The sequence below is a fragment of the Hippopotamus amphibius genome, chromosome 5 (genome assembly GCF_030028045.1).
Source record: "Hippopotamus amphibius kiboko isolate mHipAmp2 chromosome 5, mHipAmp2.hap2, whole genome shotgun sequence".
NCBI classification, from domain to species: domain Eukaryota; kingdom Metazoa; phylum Chordata; class Mammalia; order Artiodactyla; family Hippopotamidae; genus Hippopotamus; species Hippopotamus amphibius.
Genome location: NC_080190.1, coordinates 155116166 through 155136349, shown reverse-complemented (window position 1 = coordinate 155136349; position 20184 = coordinate 155116166). Strand labels below are relative to the sequence as shown.

Sequence of the window (20184 nt, the reverse complement as noted above, 5' to 3'; positions counted from 1 at the left end):
CCTTGATGGAAGGCAGGAAACAAATCATGGGTGGGTGGGGGTAATATTTGTTGGTTAAAAAATTCCCTACCTAGACCCTTTTTGTGTTCTAGTTGCTAGCTTTCAGTTTTAACTGGTTACATTGTTTACAGCTTGTTTTCAGCCTTATTTTGTTTTCCAGTTTGGGTGGTCACTGGGGCTGATATGTTTCTTTCTCTCTCTTGTTGCCAGTATTGTTTTGTCAGTAACATCCCAGGCCACCAGTGGAGGCAGAGTGAGGACTGGTGATTATGTGCTCAAGTCAGAAGATATATTAGAGAGGGAGAGAGTTGGAAAATGACATTTTGTAAAAGAGACACAGAACTGTATATTCCAGTTATTTACACCACCCCCAGCTGGGAAGAGTTTAAAGCAATCTGGGATTTTTTTTTTTTTTAAAGAATAGATCTTTTTCATAATGACTGTGTAAATAGATTTTTTTTTTCCTTAAAGATCATGGTTACTTCCTTTATCTTGTTGTTCTTGGTGAGTGATTTAAAATGAGAATTGAGATGATGCATTTTCAGCCTTCTAGTGCTGCCAGATGATGTGACTAAATCAATGTCTGATGAAAAGATCATATAAAGAAGCCTTAAAAAATTCAAAGTCAAGTTAAGAAATCTCAAAAGAGAGGGATCCTCACGTTAAGCTGTTAAAAACGAATTAAGGAGATACCTGAACGTTACTTTTAGTGTCTGTACTGAGATTTTAATTTTACGATTGCCTGAAAATACTTTTTTCTCCCCTCCCTATAGGAATGGAAGATGTCACATGTGATAGGACTGAATTCTTGAGCAATTACCTAACTAATGTGGATGACATTACTTTAGTGCCAGGAACTCTAGGAAGAATTCGACCCAAATTTAGCAATAATGCTAAATGTAAGTTGACTCTTAAAATACTAAGTTGTTAGAAGGGTGTTGTAGTGGGGTGAGAGAGGGCTTGTTCTCTGAAGCTGGACTATTTGGGTAGAAATCCTGGCTTTGCTACTTCTTAGCTGAGTGAACTTGAGTGAGTCATTGAAACTCTAAACCGCAGTGTTTTTTCATCTGAAAAAAGGGATTATAATAGCATCTAGCTCACAGGTTTGTTGTGACAATAAATCTACGTGTATCACTTGAAACAGTTCCTGGCCCCTGGTAGCATTATATAAATATTTGCTCTTGTTTTTATCATGTGGAAAATACACTTAATTTGAGGCATGTGTATAACCATAAACTTCTGTTTACTAGAGAAAAACGTTCCCACAAGAGGATCAGGCTTACTCGTTAGCTGAAGTGAGGGAGTCTGTGACAGGGCTGGCAGAAGTACCCGCAGACCCCAAACCTTCCTAAGGAGCCTGGTGGAACGGAACTCTTCACCTTTGGAAAAGTGATTGACAGAAGCCAGCAGCAGAAACTATTAAGCCTTTGGAAAGTGGCAGCTGTTTTGAAAGATTAGAAATAAAATAAACAGGAATAATCTTATCACTTCTGTTTTACACATTTGGGTTATGAGATGCCGCTGTTGAGAACTTTGATTTATGGGCTAAGATTTTTACGTGCTGCCCTACAACCCCAGCTTTGGAGAAGTCTACAGTTTTACTGGAGACATACTACATTTGGGGGGAAAAATCCTTTAGCATTTGTAGCCTTGGGAATAAGAAACCATTGGCACCAAGCATAAAGCTTTGGAAAATTAAGTTTTTCCCAAACGATGTTACTGAGTCAACACAAATGGGAACTGTTCCAAGGTCAGCTCCAGGCAACCTTGTGAAATAAACAAAATGTTGGTGTCTCTGCCTTCTCTTTTCCATGCCTTTTCTGTCCTCTATGTCCTCTCTTCTCTGCTCACTTGAGATAGGCAGGCCCTCTCCAGAATGGCCTGAAGAGTCATTACGGCACCTCTTGATTTACTATTTGCATTCTAGGTCTTATGCAAGAAAGGCTTTGTCTGTGTTGAAAGGTATTTCAAGACATCAGTTAAAGTAATAGGGAGGCTGTTTTGGGGGGGAGAAAAACTTTCCTGAGGTTAGTGAAATGATAACTACCAGTGATTAAATGTCTTGTATTTTAAAAAACATGTTCATACATTTTGTGAGAGACCATAGAGGGAGGTGGTTAAGAGCACAGACAACGGTGGCAGGATGTCTGGGTTCAAATCCCAGCTCTGCCAGCTGCTTCACTCTGTGAACTTGGGCAAGCTACTTAAATGCTCTGTACCTTGGTCTCCTCATCTGTAACATAAGGATTGTTAGGAAGATTAAATGAGAGATTCTCCACATATCACTTAGATTAGTGTCTATCTAGCACACAGTCAAAGCTATGTAAATGGTGGTTATGACGATGGTGTTTTTGTTACATCACTCTCTCAGCCAGATATATACACGTCTTAGTGAATCCTTCCAATGGTCTGCGTGATGGGTATTATCTTCTCTTATAAACAGTAGCAATCAAGGCTCAGAGAGAGGTGAAGTAACTGGCTCAGAGGATGACAGTCAGTGAGTGGCAGAGCTGGGATTTAAACCCAGATGCTTAACTGGCTCTTCACCACCACCCTGTGCTCCGGGCCTCCTCTGCTCTCCGGGAGCAGTTAGCATGAGAGGGCTGAGTATTTCAGAACTGAAGGATTGGTGTTCCACACATGGACTCAGGCATTTGTTATTTCCTAGAAGTTCTCTGGGATTTGTCTGAGCACAAAACTACCCTATGCTATTTGTTTTTCTTCATTATTCAAGCATATGAACTCAGTCTGTTTGGTCCCTTTGAGGACTGTGGTTTATGAGGTCACAGAGTGTAGAGGTTCAAAGCGTGGCCTGTTCAGCCAGATTGCCAGCAGGGTCCCAGGGTGCACGTTACCTCCGCCCCCTGCCCCCAGCATCTAGAGGCCTCCTGGCTTAGTGAGGATTCTGATGATACCTACCTCCCAGCAGAGCAGTTGTGAATGGCCAGAGAGACAGTGCCTGCAAAGCTCTTACAGAGAGACTGCGCAAGGTATGGACACAATTTGGGTTAATTATCGTTGCTACCATTATTTGCTTGGCACTGAAAGATGCAACTAAATTCTAGCCCCAGTGTAAGCAGAAGGGAATCCACATTTATCTTTGAATTTCATGTCTTTAGAACGGAGATTCTGAACATTGTCTTTGACGAGTACATATTTATGCTGCAAGGCAAGCTTATTCATGCATTTGCAACAAACATGAACAAATACTTATTTACATTTATTAGCAATTGTTTATTCAGTGCTTACGAGGCACCAGGCCCTGGGGATGCAGCAGGAAACTGCAGAGACCTGACCTGCTGCACTGATGTTTATATTCCAGGGCTGGTTGCCTCATGACTGTCAGTATCTCTTCTGAACGCTGCTTTCCTTTTCTGCTGATTCTATAATGACATGCTGAAGCAAATTTTTGGAAAACAAAACAAAATCCAACCAACCTACAATCTCCTCTTTCTCCCCACCCCTCCCCCCAAGAAGGGGACCTTCAGATAATGTAATCCTGTCCACAGTTTATACACAGCCATCATTTACATAGTTTTGCTTTTAGCTAGTTCAGGGTATTGACTAAAATATCCTTTGTTTGCTGGTAGTGAAAATCAAGGAGGTGCACACGTGTGTCTGTGACTGGAAAGGGGCAGCCACCTATGTAATTAGACCTGTGATATTACTGAAGAAACAAAACTCCCTTTAGAAAAACATAACTCAGTGGATTAGAAGATTCATCTTGAAAGTGGATGATCGCATGTTTCAAAGATCTGCAGATGTATAGGAAGTTACATTAAAAGCCCCAAATGCCCAGTTTAGTTCCTGATGTTAAATTTCAAGTAAACTCGATCCAGGCTCCAGAGGGACCATTTGAGAGAATTTAAAGAAGCAACATACCCAGCAACATCCTGGTGTTCTGGAAGGAGGAATTCCCTTCCGGAACGGTTGACCTGGACGTAGCAGGGACATTTACCATAAGAATTGTTCCACTGATTTTGATGCATTTCACTTACTGAAATATTAAATACCCACACACAGTTTTACATGTATTTTAAACAAAACCTAAAATGATAACTCTTCTAGGCGAAAAAAAAAAAGAGAGAGAGAGAATCGAGTCTCTCACTGCAGAAATGATTATTGTCAACTCAGTGATTATTGTCAACTCTTTTGAAATCTTTCTCCTTCTCTCTTTGAATAGATGACCCTAAAGTCATTATTGCTAATCTCACGGTAAGTATTGCATGTCACCAGGCCTGTGCCCTTGGAGTAGCCTCCACACACTCACCTCCTTGTTCACCTCCCCTGTCGGGTGAGAGGAACATCTTCCTTACTGCCCTGCCACCCTGGATATTTGCTTCCCTAAGAGCTTTCAAAACTTCTGGCCTGTGGACAGCTGCAGGCTCCCTGATGGTCTTGGCAACGATACAAAATGAGAATATTTGATCTTGCCATTACGGCTGAAAGGTATTCATTCATGATTAAACAGTTCCTTACTCTTTCTGAACCAGATCTGCCCACCACCCTGTTCCATCATTTCCCTGTCTGGTATAGAGACCTTAAAAGCACTTAAGAATGTAATCACATGGGCCTGAACATGCCTCCTCCTCCCTGCCCACCGCACCTCCCCATCCCTTGACTCAAAGCATTTGGGAAAAGCCTTGGAGTTTGACTTGCTCTTGGTGGTGGTCCCACGAGTCAGGAATGTATCTTAAAAATTTCTAACTCCCCTCTGATAACCTTCTGTGTCTTCTTCAAAGCTGTCTAATCCCCTATGGATCTATTTTCAGCTTTTATTATTTGATAGGGGGTAACAAATTCCACTTATTCACTAACTAGCCTTTCATTTGACTTAAAACCTCCTTCTGCTTTCTAGAGAGAAAATGTCTTGGACTTTTCTAGAAGACACTCCATCTAAAAGTCAGTATACATTTATATTTCAGTGTAAAAAACCAGATCAACATTTTAAGCCTTACATGAAGCAGCACCTTCCTAAACGTTTGCACTATGCCAACAACAGAAGAATTGAGGATGTCCATTTATTGGTGGACCGCAGATGGCATGTTGCAAGGTAACTTGGGGATAGGCTGTCCCTGTTTCTCACCTTCATAACCACCCCTTTGGCAGCTGGAGTGCTTTAAGGTCCTTAGCGATTCTAAAAAGAAATCTCGGTTGGAAATCTCATCATTTTCAAAGAGTTCTATGCTGGATAAACAATTAATTCTGAAGCAATATATCTCTGTGTTCCTGGTCTCAGCATCTCCGTGGCTCTTTGTAGCCCCTCAGTGCATCCTTGTATGTTTGTCTCTCTCTTTCATTTTTCAAATTTACATTCTATTCTTATTACTTAAGTCAAACATATGCCTGGGACATTGCCTTCCACACTGGACTGATTTGGTCTCCATTGATGAGATTTAGCTTGTAGCGACATTTATAGAAGAGTTCAGAAAATGTTATTAATCTTAAAACCTCTGTTACCATAGGCATGCTTTACATTGCTTTAACTATTTCAGATGTTTGCCTTGTTTTGAACTACAAAAGACTCTCCAATATGGAAGAGACTATTTCTTGCTCTTGAATCTGATGTAGGATGTGTCCAGAAGCTCTAACCAGTTCCAGAGTTAATCATCCAAAGCTTAATCACTTTCACACAAATCTGGGAGCAGCCCTTTCACACTCACTGTTGCTCTGACTTGCTCTTTAAGAAAAGTGCTGTGACTCAGTCTTAATTAATTAGCAATTAATTAATTAGTAATAATTGAGCAACTACTAGATGCACTCTGGCTTGGTACTTAAGTTTACAAGGGAAGAAGATAACAAGAAAATGTGTCTTCTCTAAGAGCTTGCATCAGTACAGAACATCTAGGAAGACACATGTGACAAATACATAAATATCACTCTGTAATTGCCAGGGGGTACGTAGAATTAAATATGTAGGATTATGAAGAGATTATGTATGTAGACTAGAAATTATTGAGATCATTTAGAACAGACATGGGGAGTCTTCAGGGAAACGAAAATGTGACCAAAATGGCTTGGCTGAATACATCTGAGTATGGGATACCTTGGAAGAGAGAGCGAATTAGCACTGTTGGTAGGTTTCTTTTTCTTTTGCTTTTTTTATGGTGATGACTTTTTATTTATTTATTTTTTTTATCTTTATTGGAGTATATTTGCTTTACAATGTTCTGTTCATTTCTACTGTACAGCAAAGTGAATCAGCTATACATATACATATCTATCTTTTTTGGATTTCCTTCCCGGTTAGGTCACCACAGAGCACTGAGTGGAGTTCTCTGTGCTAAACAGTAGGTTCTCATTAGTTATCTGTTTTATACATTGTATCAGTAGTGTACATATGTCAATCCCAATCTCCCTCACTGGTAGGTTTCCGTGAAGAAAACTTGGGAGTTGAGTAGGAGTTAAGTAAAAGATGAAGACAGTTGAGCAAATTAGTGTAGACCAAAGCCAGGCATTTTAATTAGCAGTAAATATTTTCAATTTAATCCTTGAATTGTTGAGTTATTATATGCACATATCTTATTATCCCAAGCTGAAAGTACTTTTCCTAAGAGCAGAGACCCAAAAGCTTAATTTCTTTGTTTTCCTCCAAGCACTTTACTTCAGGGTGATGTACCTATAGGTACTTAGGAAATATTTGTCTTAATAAACACGAAAATGTTTTGGAAAAGTGCTAGATGACTCTCAAGCAAAAGGCATCTTCCTGTCCCAACAAGGCAGCTCAAAATCTTTTGCTGTCCAGAGAGCAAAGTTTCTGTTTTCTATTTCTAATAGAGGTACTGTCTAGGTGAGGCTCGACTTTTGTTAGCTATGCCACCATTACATATATTAAGCTTACCACTCAGTGATACTCTCTGGCGGTATTACTAGGTAAATTTGTTGATAAGTAAATTTGTGTGCAAACATTTTTATAGAATGCAGATCTCCATTCACTGATTAAACATCACATATTTAAAAAGTGTCAACTGTGTTCTTACCATGGAGCATAGTGATGGGTGTATAGAAGTGAACCAGACAAATGTGGTCCCAGAGTGGAGAATCTTACAGTCCTGGAGATAGTGAAGCACATAGGCAGACAGAAAGTTTGCGGCAATCCTGCACCAAGAAAGTCTATCAGTGCCACTTTTCCAGCAGCACTATTTTTAATTAAGGCACGTGCATTGTTGTTTTTTTTTTTTTAAAGGCATAATGCTATTGCACACTTAATATACTATAGTATAGTGTAAATATAAATTTATATGTACTGGGAAACCAAAAACTTTGTGTGACTTGGTTTATTAAGGTATTCTCTTTATTGCGGTGGTCTGGAACGGAACGTTCAGTACTTACAAGGTGTGTCTGTGCCTGTGACCGGTGCTTTGCTCAATGCAAGCACGAGGTATGAGGAGGGTACCAGGACTTCGGGTCCCAATGTGTCCTGGGCTGATTGTCAAAGTAAAGCACTTGGGGCAAAAGAACAGGATCATCTTTTCATCATCACAGGAATGATGCCATTAAAATGGAGAAGAATATGCTTGTAAAATCCACTGCGTAGAAATTTTTTTGTGCACGGTTGTTTTGTTTGTTTTGTCTTATTTTTATCAGATTTTATGAGAAATCCTGACCGTACTATTGTTTCGCTCTAGGAAACCTTTGGATGTTTATAAGAAACCATCGGGAAAATGTTTTTTCCAGGGAGACCATGGATTTGATAACAAGGTCAACAGTATGCAGGTATGTTCCCAGAACTGTGAATCGAAGTGTGTCTTAGCGATTCCAAGAAGGGATGGGAAGGGTGGTGTGAGAGAAGTTTGCAAGGCATTCATAAGTTGAGGAGGGGTTGCTACTGGATATTAGCAATGCCTAATTGTTTTGTTTGTTTTCTTTTCTTCTGGAAGACTGTTTTTGTAGGTTATGGCCCAACATTTAAGTACAAGACTAAAGTGCCTCCATTTGAAAACATTGAACTTTACAATGTTATGTGCGGTAAGTCACTTATTTCATCAAAACCAAGAAAGCAATCTTGAGTTAATGTCTGAATTTCTTTCAACGTCAGAGAAAGAAATGAGGTGTCTGTTTCCTGGGATCACCTCATCTTTTCACAAAAAAATGTTGCAGTATGCCCATTGGTTCAAGGGACAGAATATCATCCCCTTCTAAGGCTTCTTTGTCTTCCTTCAACAGTTGACTAATGGGGAGGTTTCATAGTGTTGCTGTTGGCAGCCTCCGGCTGATCTAACATAGCATTACAGTTTGACACCACTGGTCAGAGGCCGGGTGAAGCAAGAGTTCGGCACAGAGCTTTCTCCCACCTCCATCTCTCCCATTGCAGCCCAGTTAAAATTTTGCCAGCTTGCATTCTAGCCAGCTATTTATGTGCTCCTAATTATTTTTCTTCCTTGAGTTTCTAGTTGCTGAATGAGGACAACTTTTCCTATTTAGTAAGGGAGTGCCAGTCCGGTGGTTAGAGGGGGAGTCTGAAAGTCGGGGCTCCTGGGTTCTCTTCCCATCTTGGCAGCTAGCTCTCCCCTGCCCCACCTCTCAGCTTAGGCAAGTCACTGTATGCTTGCTTGGCAACCATTTCACTTGCTGTGAAATCAGCCTGTTCATTTCACGGCGGCACTTCAGGGCCCAAGGCCAAAGCCTCCTCTTGTCCCCGTACTTCTGTGGAGTGCATGAGAGGGCAGACGCGAGGTTATTTCTTGATTAGAAGCTCCACTTCAAAATTCGGGGTACAAAGTCTCACAGAGAAGCAGAAAGGCAATGAAACTGACGCTGATGGGTTGTAAGTATCACAGTCACAGGCAGTAGCTAAGGAAGGTCCTCTTCCTTCACGCTCTCTCTTTGGGAATGTCTCTCTTTATACTCAGGCAGTGAACATGCTCTTTCAGAAAGTTGTTGCCAAGACACGATCAGGAAAGAATGATTTAGGACGTGAGAAGCGAGCCTACCATCTAAATTTGGTTTTATCCAATTCTAATTTGTGTTCCAAGTTTTCAGGCTCTTGGAAGGTGAATGGTTTTGACTCTCTCCATATCTCAGCAAAAATAGTTACAAAGTACCTGGCTCTTTTCTTTCTTCTCATCAGATCTCCTGGGATTGAAGCCAGCTCCTAATAATGGGACCCATGGAAGTTTGAACCATCTCCTGCGTACTAACACGTTCAGACCGAGCATGCCAGAGGAAGTTACCAGACCCAGTTACCCGGGGATTATGTACCTTCAGTCTGATTTTGACCTGGGCTGTACCTGTGATGATAAGGTAGAGCCAAAGGTAGAATACTCTTTTTATGTTTTATCGTGGAGGAGACTGTTGGGTGTAGAACAGTGCTGTCCAAAAAACTTTCTGTGATATGAATGGTATATCTGCATTGCCCACAATGGTAGGCGCTGGCCAGATGTAGCTTTTGAGCACTTGGAACTAAATTTTTAATTTTGTTTAGTGACTTTAAAGAGCCATGTGTGGCTCGTGGCTACCATGTTGGACAGCACAGGCATAGACAATAAAAAGCAAAAGGTAGCATTCATAATGCTGTTCTGTGGAGTCACAATCCCCAACCAAACATTTTTTTATTCTTTTCAACCTGGATCACATGTCCATCCGTCACGGTCCCAATGGGAAACAGATGGCCCATGCAGAAGAGGTTTTTAAAGAAGGTTTAAAGGGATTGTTTCCGTCATGTTTAATGAGAAGGCTATTTCAAGGACTGGCAGGGTAGAGGGAAATCGATGAGGGATGGTGAAGCACCCTGGGGCTGATAGGGTACCACTCTTAGGTCTCAACAATAACGGGAGGGAGCCGTTACCAGCACGCGGAGAAAGAGCTGTACAGGCAGGAACTGTGGAACCTGGAAGATCTGTGCAGTGAACACACTGCAGAATGGTAGAGAGGACGCTGGGGGAATTAACGGACCCCCCCCCCCCCAATCCGCTGCTGGTGCCTCTCACTGTTGGAGCCCAGCCTGAGGGCAAGCTGGCTCTTCGATGCAGTCCCTAGAGGTCAGTCTCCCAGGGCATAGAGCAGGGTAGGGAAGGGTGCAGCAGGGTGGGGGTGGGCATACAGATAGGAACGACCCAGCACATCGTGCTTGCACAGTTATCGAAACAGACTACAGGTGTTCAGTAGTGATTTGCTTATTGGATTTTTTATTGATTGAAGATCTTTATAGTTGCCAATCAGTGCTTCTGACAAGATACAACCAGTGTTACCACACTGAGTTGATAGGGTTCCAACATAAAGCAAACAATCTTGTTATTTTTGCATGTGTGGTTTTATTAGCGGGAAATGTATAATCTTTCTATTAGACCTCAGAAAAATGCAAAATAGTTTTTCTACTGGTCTATCACCCTCCCTGATCATCTGCTACCTTCTAGGATTCCTAGGGACCTAGGAGCCACAGTCTGAGAGACCCACCATGGGAGGAAGTTTGCTCTTCTTCCCTACCTCCCCTTTTTTAAAAAAAAACACTCCTACTTTACCTCCTGATGAGAACTAACAGGGCTAATTAGTATAAAGCAGGTAATTCTAAGACCTCAGCTGGAGGATTTAGTTGCCAGCGTCAACAGGAAGTGGTCTTTGAAGTGAATTCCACTTATATTTTTTAGAGGCATCTATTAGCTGTATCTTGTTTTCTGAATTACCTTCCTTCTGGGAAACAAGAAATATTTTGGTTATGTTATCTTAAACCATTTTAGAGGATTCTAGATCATCTTTATTCTGTCATAGTTTCTCCAAAAGACTACGTTCCTTTTCTTAAAAAAAATACAGACATATTGAAAAGGTCTAGAGATGAATAAGATGGATAATTCAATACACACAGTGTGAAAAAGAAAATATTACAGATCGAATGGAAGCTCCACGTGACACCCCCCCACCCCAATCCCACTTCCTTCCTACCCCAAAGGTAACTAATATCCTGAATATAGTGTATATGATGGCCATGCAGACCTCTATACTTTCACTCCATACGTACGTAACTCTTAAATAATGTATTAAGTAACCTTTAGTATAATTCCCTAAAATAACCTATAGTATAGTTTGGGATATTTTATATTTCTATGTAAATGCTGTTATACTATATGTATCCTGCCTTTATTTGTTCATCATTGTATTTTTGAGATTTATGCATGTTAATACATGATGTTTTAGCTCATTCATTTTCACCACTAATAGTTAATATTTAATTGTATAACTACACCATTATGATTTTGTTCATTTTCCGATTTGAGAACATTTGGTAATTTCCAGCTGTTTGTTCTTACAAACAGTGCTGCAGTAGACATCACCGCAGATGTTGTTTTGTACACGTGTGCTAGAGTGTCTCTAGGATATATAGTGGGAGATGGACTTGCAGAACCGTGACTTTTCAGAATTTTTGAGTCAGGATGTTTCAGCTTTAGAAAAAGCAATTTCATAAGTTGGTTTGGGAATCACTGTAGTGTACCTAGAGATTAATCCGAAATATTGAGGCAATATTCGAATTAATTTACGTACATGCGCCCTAATCATTGTCAACATGGGAGGTTGGTACCATGATTACCCACAGTGTTAAGGAAAGGAAACAAAGTCATGGAGAGATTAAATAACATATCCATGATCATATATCACCAGGAAGTGGAGCCTAAAATTTCATTTTGAGATAAAGTAGTGATACTCTACAGAGTTTATGATATCGATGTTTAGGGTTCTATTTTGAATTTAGCTGGTTACTAAATAGATAGAAGGGTGCTGGAAAGAAAGAACATTTCTGATTTGCTTTCTTTTCTTTTCTTTTTTGTTTTGTTTTGTTTTTACACATGAAGAACAAATTGGATGAACTCAACAAACGCCTTCATATAAAAGGGTCTACAGAAGGTAAGGAGTTGATGGAAAAAACAACCAGATAAGCTATGTTTTCTAGTTTTCAAAAATTGGAGAGACTCCTTATTTACTTTATAGCATAAGCACAATATTTCTTAAAATTTGAATTTGGATTGCAAAGTGATTTTTATACCATCTGGCAAAGGGTATTGGTTTATTCTATGTATACAAGATGCCAGCTGTGTAATAGTCAGAAAAGTTCCATTACCTTTTTTTTCCTCAATAGCTTTTAAGGCCTCTGAAAAACAGATATACCATTGTGTAATTGATGGGTCATAAGTTAAGGTGCTGATGGGGACTTTGAGGAAGGGAATGGAAGTCACAATTGTAAATGGTAACAGCTGGTACCTCTACTGAAGCTTACTTACCTGCAGAGTTGGTGTGTATGTTATGGGGAGGGATGCGCAAAAGGAACCAAGTCAGAACTCTCTGTTCAAAGAAGAGTTATCTTGAGCCCTAACTCATTCTCCTCTTATTTTATGTACAATAAAAACACTCCTGTATCAGTCAACTTTTGCAAGCTTGTGAGGAAAAAAGAGAAATCTCAGTGGTTTGTGCATTTCTTGTTCATATTTCAGGATGCTGACTATAGGCCAAGGGTGGCTCTGCCCCCATATGTACTTTTTATTCTAGAATCTAGGCTGAAGGAGCAGCCCTAGCTGGGACATGCCCTTCTCGTGACAGAGGGAAAAGGGGAATGGCAGAACCAGGCAATGGGTCTCAACACTTCTGCTTCGATGAGGCGTTTGTCACTTCTATTTGCAGTTCATTGGTGAACCCGGGGCACATGAAACCAATGGAGTAGGGACGTATATTCTTTCCATAAGGACGCTGTCCTACAAGTCCCTTGGCAATGGGTGGAGGTATATAATCCTTTACAAAAGAGCAGTAAATAGTTAGAAACAATAATGCAATCTACCACACAAGCTCTTCCTCCTGGTTTTGAAATCCCAGGAAAATTAGAAGAAATTAGAAGAAGAGGGAAAGGATCCTATGCAGGTTATTACAGCAGATGGGATGTAACAGCAAGGGAATGACCAAAACTGTATTAAAAGGCGGACAGAACTCGACCACAGCAGCCCAAGTCATGCAGTAAAGATGCACGTTGTCAAATTCTCTTGAGAACATTACTTGAGTCTTTAGCTTACATATGGTTCTGTTTATCATATGTGCTGTTTCCAATCTGATTAAGTAAAGGTTGAGGAAACAGCAGAAGGTTTTATTTACTTATTTCCCTCTTTATAAAGATCTTCATCTTTTTTCTTCCTCTCTTTCTGCATCACTATCCTCCCGCTTCTCTCTTTGATGATAGAACACGCAGACTCTTTGGCTTGTATTTGGATGAACACGGGTTTGGAGATAGGACTTAATTGATGGAAGGTACACATCCTTCACAAACTCTAGAAGTGATTTGAAATGTTTGACATTGAGCCTCTAGTGGACTACGGTGTCATTAGAATTGGAAAAATTGCAGTGCTGCCAAGATCAAGGAGTATGGAGTCTCATGATCTGAGTTTTTCCAATATTCAGTCACCAAGGCAGAGAAATACTACGGAGATGTTTCTCTTCTAAAAGTCACTTATGAAAGAGTTAATTAGGATAACTTTGAATGGACGCTCATCTTTTTGCTGATTCAAGCTCTGACTATTCATGATCCTAAAACATTTCCATCTGGGAAAAAATCTTTCATTTAGATTTTTGGTGGCAGTGTGCTCATAGGACAAAATCAGTCCCACAACTCAGCATAAACAGTGGCCTCAGACTTCTGAGCATGAACATAAGAGGCATCTTCTAGGTGAATCACTGACCCTCAGGGTTGGAAGGAGCTACAGTTAGTGACCTCACCACTCCATTGCTCTGCTCAGAGGTGAATATGTGTCTTATTTCTACATGGTTTTACATCAGTGAGGCTTAAAGTTTATATACTTTCATGGAAATGGACCCTCATGAGTATTTGTTCAGTGCCTGCCCTGGGCTGGGAGCTGATTTCTTTGAGATGTCTGGTTCTGTCAGCTGTGTCACCGATAGTTTCCAACATGTGACTTCACAATGGTGACATGAAATATTAGGGGAGGACCATGGTAGCCCACCATGGTAACACATCTTCTTGCTCATGGCCTAATGGGACAGACTCTAATGATACAAAAGAGACTTTATTTATTTTTATAATTAACAGTTTAATATTCAATAGACTTTTTTGGTAAAGTTGTTTAAGTTAATACAGCATTGTTTTGTATGTATGCATAATAATGGCTATTTGCAGCTGCCAATAGCTGGAGTGATACAAGAGAGACTTTATAACTATTACATGAAATTCAAATAATTATTTATCATTGTCCTATTATGTGCAAAGCATTTGCTTGTTTAGACTCTAGAACACATGTAAGCCTCAGTGTTCTCTCTCCTGTCTCTTTTCTTTCTCTCTCTGTCACTTGGTGTTTGTCTCCTTAAGGGCTCCTTGCAGTCATTTCTTCAGCTGCAAAGTGACATTCCTTGGTCTGAGTTCTTTTGGGCCTTTATGGTGTGTCCTGGGTCATAAGTCTAGTCCCCCACTGGAAATGGTTGACGTCTGCTCTGCTGGAGTAGAACTCGTGAGTCCGAGGGGCTATGTATGTTACGCTCAGGGTAATGACTTCTTCTTTCTGAATATCTTTGAATATATATTGAGACTTTTAAACCATTTTGTAGACCTGTAAGTCCTGTACAAATGTAAAGTTGTATTATTTTCCTGCCTAGTTTTTAAAAACATAACACCTGTAGGTAGATGATTTTTTTCAGAATAAACCGCATGCCCTGCACAATCCATTTGTAACATTCACCTATAACTGTTTCAGTGTCATATGACATAAAACCACCCATACATACATCTGTACCAAACACACATGTAAAAGCTATGTATTCCAACCGTGAAACAACCCAGGGTAAATTTGAGGTACCAAAAGAGTGGTGTATTATATTAATGTTAGGCTATATTTTATCATAAATACGAAGCTTACAGAATCAAGTCCTTTACTGAAATGAAGAGGAAGAACAAATATAATCTTCAAAAACTGTGATCTAAACTGCTTGCTAAAGCTTTAATATTTCTGCATTTGTAGTGAATTCCGGATCTTAATTTCATGGCTGCTGTTTCTGGATCACATGTATGTAATGTCTTGGCAAACTTATTGAATTTTCATTTTGTAATCCATTGAATCAATGGGTGAATGAATGAACGAAATGGAAATGTTTAACTCTCTCACAGCAAGCAATTCTGGCACTAGCACCAGGTGTAATTTTTACTGTAAGAATAATTGCCCTATTTATTGTCACTGTAGTCTTTTCTCTATTTGCATTGCTAAACCATGTTTTATATTTTCTTAGTCAGGTTGGCATTCACCGTCATCTTTGTGAGAAAGGGAATTAAACATCATTTTAACACCTATATGTTTGGCTCCTATCACATCCCATGAGAAATTAGTTTGGTTAGAAAAATGACTTAAACGCTAGTAATTCTTGTCAGCTTTAAAGCAGAGCCCTGAGTAGCTAGAGAGGGAATCTCCTCTGTAGCTCTTTTCAATTCTGAAAGGTTTCTCATTTTTTTGTTATTTCACTGGAGATATACCTATGTTTCCCTGTGTATGTATCCTTGTGTGTGTTTTGGGGAAGACTGGAAGAAATCAATACATAGTATAATTGTTGATGGTTTACAGTAGGATTCAGGATGTATTGGGTGGAGCAGACACTGAATTTTAATGACCTTTACCTATCAATATACCTTGCTGATACTGAAGTAGAGCATTTACTAAATGCTCTTTACTGAACCTCTACAGCTACAACCACTTTGGGTCGAGACTGAGCAAGGTGCTTTACGTATTTTCATGTAAACAGTGCAATCTCCCAGTGAGATATGAGGGCTTTGGAAGGTTAAGTTACAGAATCACAAAGCTATGAGGAGCTGAGATGAGATTTGACTCTAGTTCTGTATGACACTTAAAGCCCCTGTGCTTTCCTCTATAAATGCTTCTTATTCTAAGGATTGGAACAAAGAGAGTATGTTTGGAGAGAATCTCGGTGCCCATCAGGGTTTGGAAGTAGTTTCTGAAGTATTAGATGCTTGGATACAAATTGCTGACCTCATGAGCTTCTCAGCAGGCGTGACTCAGGCAGAGGTCCTGCCCAGAAGTAAACGGATCTTCATTCCAATGTGCTCTCCATTAAAATAATCAGCAGGCAGCATCCACCTAGAGACTGTCCAGAAAGTTAAGGAGAAGAATAACGGACCAGGGCATTGCTGTTATGAAGCTGAATAATCTCGTACGAATCACGAACCTCCCGTTCCTTCATCAATAAAAGGAAGATGATACTGATCTGCTCAGTCTGTCTCTCACAGTCATATTAGACAGGTCATATGTAGAAAGCCAGTTTTAATTTATTTTATGTGTTTTGGCTGTGCCTTGTCTTAGTTGCGGCACACAGGATCTTCACTGAGGCATGTGAACTTCTTAGTTGCGGCATACGGGATCTAGTTCCCTGGCCAGGGATTGAACCCAGGCCCCTTGCATTGGGAGCATGGAGTCTTACTCACTGGACCACCAGGGAAGTCCCAAAAATCAGTTCTTGAAAGTCATAATAGACAGTATTTTTAAAAAATAAAACATTTATTTATCCAAGTAGATATTTGGCGTTGTTGGAGGTAGAGATACAATGGTAAACAAAACAGATAAAATCCGTGTCCTCATTAAGTTATTTTTATTGTGAGATTTAGCCAGTTGGTGAATTACAACATAGTGCTTTAAGGGTTGAGGCAAGAAAGAACAGGACACTAACAGAGGCATCAAATCTAATCCTAGAGGAGGTTGACATGGCAGTAAATGCTAGTAGATACTTCTAAGGCAAAGGAAGAGAAAGGATGTAGGAAAAGGAAAGACCTTGGGTAGAGATTTTGTGGTAAAATGTAAGAGCGTATTATTGTGGGAGTGAATGTTTAAAACAAAAACAAAAAAAGAGGAGAGATTTTCATGTGGCTCTCAACTCAGCCAGCTAATCTGTGGGAATATGAATCAGGAAGCTGAAGAGGGAAAAGAAACACACCCTCAAGTCTGGATGACCAAGTTTTGGAAGACAAAAAGAATGAGTGCTAGGGAAGTCCACACCACTTAAAAAGATTTGCCTCACAGTATTTTGCCAACTGTGGTATCTGGAGGAGAACTGTGGCATGTACCAAAAATGCCAGACACTATTGTAAACAGGGAACTGGGGTGTGGAATGGAGTCTCTGTCTGGAATTTCATGGAGTAGGAACCCAACCTGGGAAGACACAAGCTACACTAGATCCATATCAAGAAATCACGAGGAACATATTTCAAAAGCAGAAGCTCACAGGCTCATCATCTCCAGGGTAGCTGATCTCTAAATGAAACACATATGTGTCCAAAGACTGAGCTTCAAGTACACTCCTGTGGCTCAACTAGGGACTTTTTGCTAAACAGAAATGCAATGGATGACTTGTCCAAGATGACATACGGAGTAGCAGAATCAGGCTGTGACCAAGAACCTGTGATTCTTTGATACCTGATAAACTGAAAAAGGGAAATCTAAGTTTTGTTTCTGGAGCTTAAAGTGTTTCTTACCGCAAAGATGATTTCACCTCTTTCTTAGATGAAACTATTATGCATCACGAAGACCCAAGTAAATTCTTTGGGTCAGTTGGGGAACTCAGTTAGCTATTAGGAGACTGCCAAAGCCACTACATTTTTTTTCCTTCATGTCATATATGCTTAGTTAACAATTGAGAAAAAGTGAGTCCGCTAATGATATATGTGTGCTCCAGCTGCATGCCAAAAACTGCAGTTGTGCATAGCTTGGAGCTAGGACGCCCACATTTCAAAAGAAATTGAGTTTGTACATGCAGAGCAGAAGCGGAAGCAGAGAGAAAGAAGCTTAACTGGAGAAATCTTTCAGGAGAAAGTAACTCTTAAGATGTCTCTTCCCCTCTTGTCCCTTTCGCCCTCTCTTGCCCATGTGTCTTCCATGGGAGCTGAACTATGTGACCATATTATATGTCATCCCTTTTGAAGGTGAGAAGGGCAACTATGCCAGGGCATTCGGCATACATGGGATGTGGGGTCACTCTGGCTTAGCTTCATAAGTTCTGTCGGGACTGCACGGATGCCACCTCATCCCCGTCCGTGGCAGGCATCAAGCCCTGCGTTCCTGTTCCGCTATGTAGGTATCTCTGCTATCGTGGGCACCATGTTGCATTTTAGTCATTTAGCCCATGTCTGTCTCTCCCATTGAACTGTGATCTTCTTGAGGATAAAAGATCTGTCTTAATTGTCTTTACCCAGTATCTCTATTCCATAGCCCAAGGCCTGGCACAAAGAAGCTACTCAGTATATGTTTGATGGGGGGGGTGGGGTACATGGACAAAAAATTGGGAGGGAGATGAGTGACAGGACTGGTGAAGTTATTCCCAGAAGAGAGAGAAGAAGTCACATATATACTAGCATAGAGTTGCTGACAATGGCTGTGAGCAGAATTGCAAATCAAGCAGCCTCCATGGAATCAAGCACTATGTTGAATGACGGGAAATAAGGAGGAGCCAGAGCTGGTGGAGTCTGTAGATCGTCTAAGACTATTGCTTGATGGCTCTTTAATGCTAAAGAGGGGTGTTGCGTGGAGGAGGATGACTGCTGTCTTGTTGTCCTCTTAATGGGATAGATTGGATAACATGCCAGGTTTGCGTTAGAGCCTGGAGGAACGTGTTGGGTAAACATGAAAACGTGAATGATAAAAAGAGAATAGCTTCTCAAAGAATCTTGATACTTCTGCTTCCAGCTGAAACCAGGAAATTCAGAGGCAGCAAAAATGAAATCAAGGAAAACGTTAATGGAAATTTTGAACCTAGAAAAGGTTTGGTTTGAGTTTTGAAGGAAAGTCTGACCTGGTTAACGGCCCCCAAGTACTACTGTTATGATTTGCTGGCTTTTTACTTGTTTGTTATATTTCATGTATAAAATATTAGCATATTTTATTCTAATTCTTACGGGTGGGTCTCCAAATTTGGCAGCTTTACCAAGACTTCTACACTTACTGCAATACTGACAAAGCCCAGCTACCCAGAACAGGCTTGTGCTGTAACAGTGTGGGCTGTTTTGCCTCAAATCAGCAGTTCTACTTGGGAGGGTCTTGCAAAGTAATCTACAAGGGTTTTCTCTGTTACTTGTGTAGAATGGTAATACTTTAATTAAAGCAACATGTATACATAATTTAATAAGTGATTGCCAGAAGTGACTTTTTTCTAATAAAAACAATAGTAAAAATTTTTTTGATTATCACTTAGGAGATTGTGAATTGCCAAAGCCTCAATCTCTAAATATTTTGGTCTGCAGGACCCCAATTTGTAAGAATCTATGGCAGTTCTGACTTGAGCCTGTCTAAAATGGGGCATTTATTGTGCATGTGGAATGGAGGTTTGCACACTAATCTCCCATGTCTTCTTCTTAGAAGAATGAGATTTCAAACCTTTATTTTTTCCTAAGAGGAGAGCTTTCTCTGAATCTACATTCTGGATCTTAACTGACTTCTTTGGTAACTGATGACCTCCCTTTTGTATTTAAAGGACCCCCTTGAATGCCACTTATTTTATCTATACATGTTCCTTTAAGTTCTTACCTAAAGAGTTTTCCTCCATGTCACAATGCTACTTACTTTAAATGCTCATTAGTACTCACTTTTTATGCTGAAATAATGCATATTTGAGTTGCAGTTTACAAATAATGATCAAAGAGTGCCTCCCTCTTAATTAAATCACTGGTTAATTTGATGAGCCTTTCCAGGGTCAAATGAATTAATTCTATAAAAATCCAATTGTCTTGACGTCCCATTCAGCTGAATCATTTCAAAATTTACTATGTAATGTTTCTTTCCCATTCAGTTAAAATTCTTTATAACTGAAAAAAAAACTATTAAAATAAACATGGCATTTACATTACAGTTTTGATAACTGTAAGCCTTGACCCACACTTAGGTGATCAAATAAACCACAAAAGTGTTAGGAAAACTAACCTGATTAAATTAAGGAGAAGCAGCTACATTATTAATATGTAAGCAAGCAAATTGTGGACAACTTGACTCTCTTCCAATGTTTCTTTAACATTTGATGTACAATTTAATATGTGTTTAAGACAGTTTATTTTTTCTTTCCTAGAGAGACACCTCCTCTATGGACGGCCCGCAGTGCTTTATCGGACTAGATATGATATCTTATATCACACTGATTTCGAAAGCGGTTATAGTGAAATATTCCTAATGCCATTGTGGACATCATACACTGTTTCCAAACAGGTCATGGCGAACATTG

At 40.0% G+C, this 20184-nt stretch overlaps 1 protein-coding gene across 1 annotated transcript in view; it reads left to right on the top strand.

Annotated features, from left to right (window-relative positions):
• ENPP2 (ectonucleotide pyrophosphatase/phosphodiesterase 2) overlaps positions 1 to 20184 on the top strand; it is a 110250-nt gene that overhangs the window by 77493 nt on the left and 12573 nt on the right. Inside the window, 9 exon segments of the mRNA XM_057736110.1 lie at positions 774 to 899; positions 4184 to 4215; positions 4926 to 5053; positions 7629 to 7716; positions 7881 to 7968; positions 9071 to 9255; positions 11784 to 11835; positions 18660 to 18734; positions 20032 to 20168. Of these exon segments, the coding sequence (XP_057592093.1) occupies positions 774 to 899; positions 4184 to 4215; positions 4926 to 5053; positions 7629 to 7716; positions 7881 to 7968; positions 9071 to 9255; positions 11784 to 11835; positions 18660 to 18734; positions 20032 to 20168 (911 nt within the window).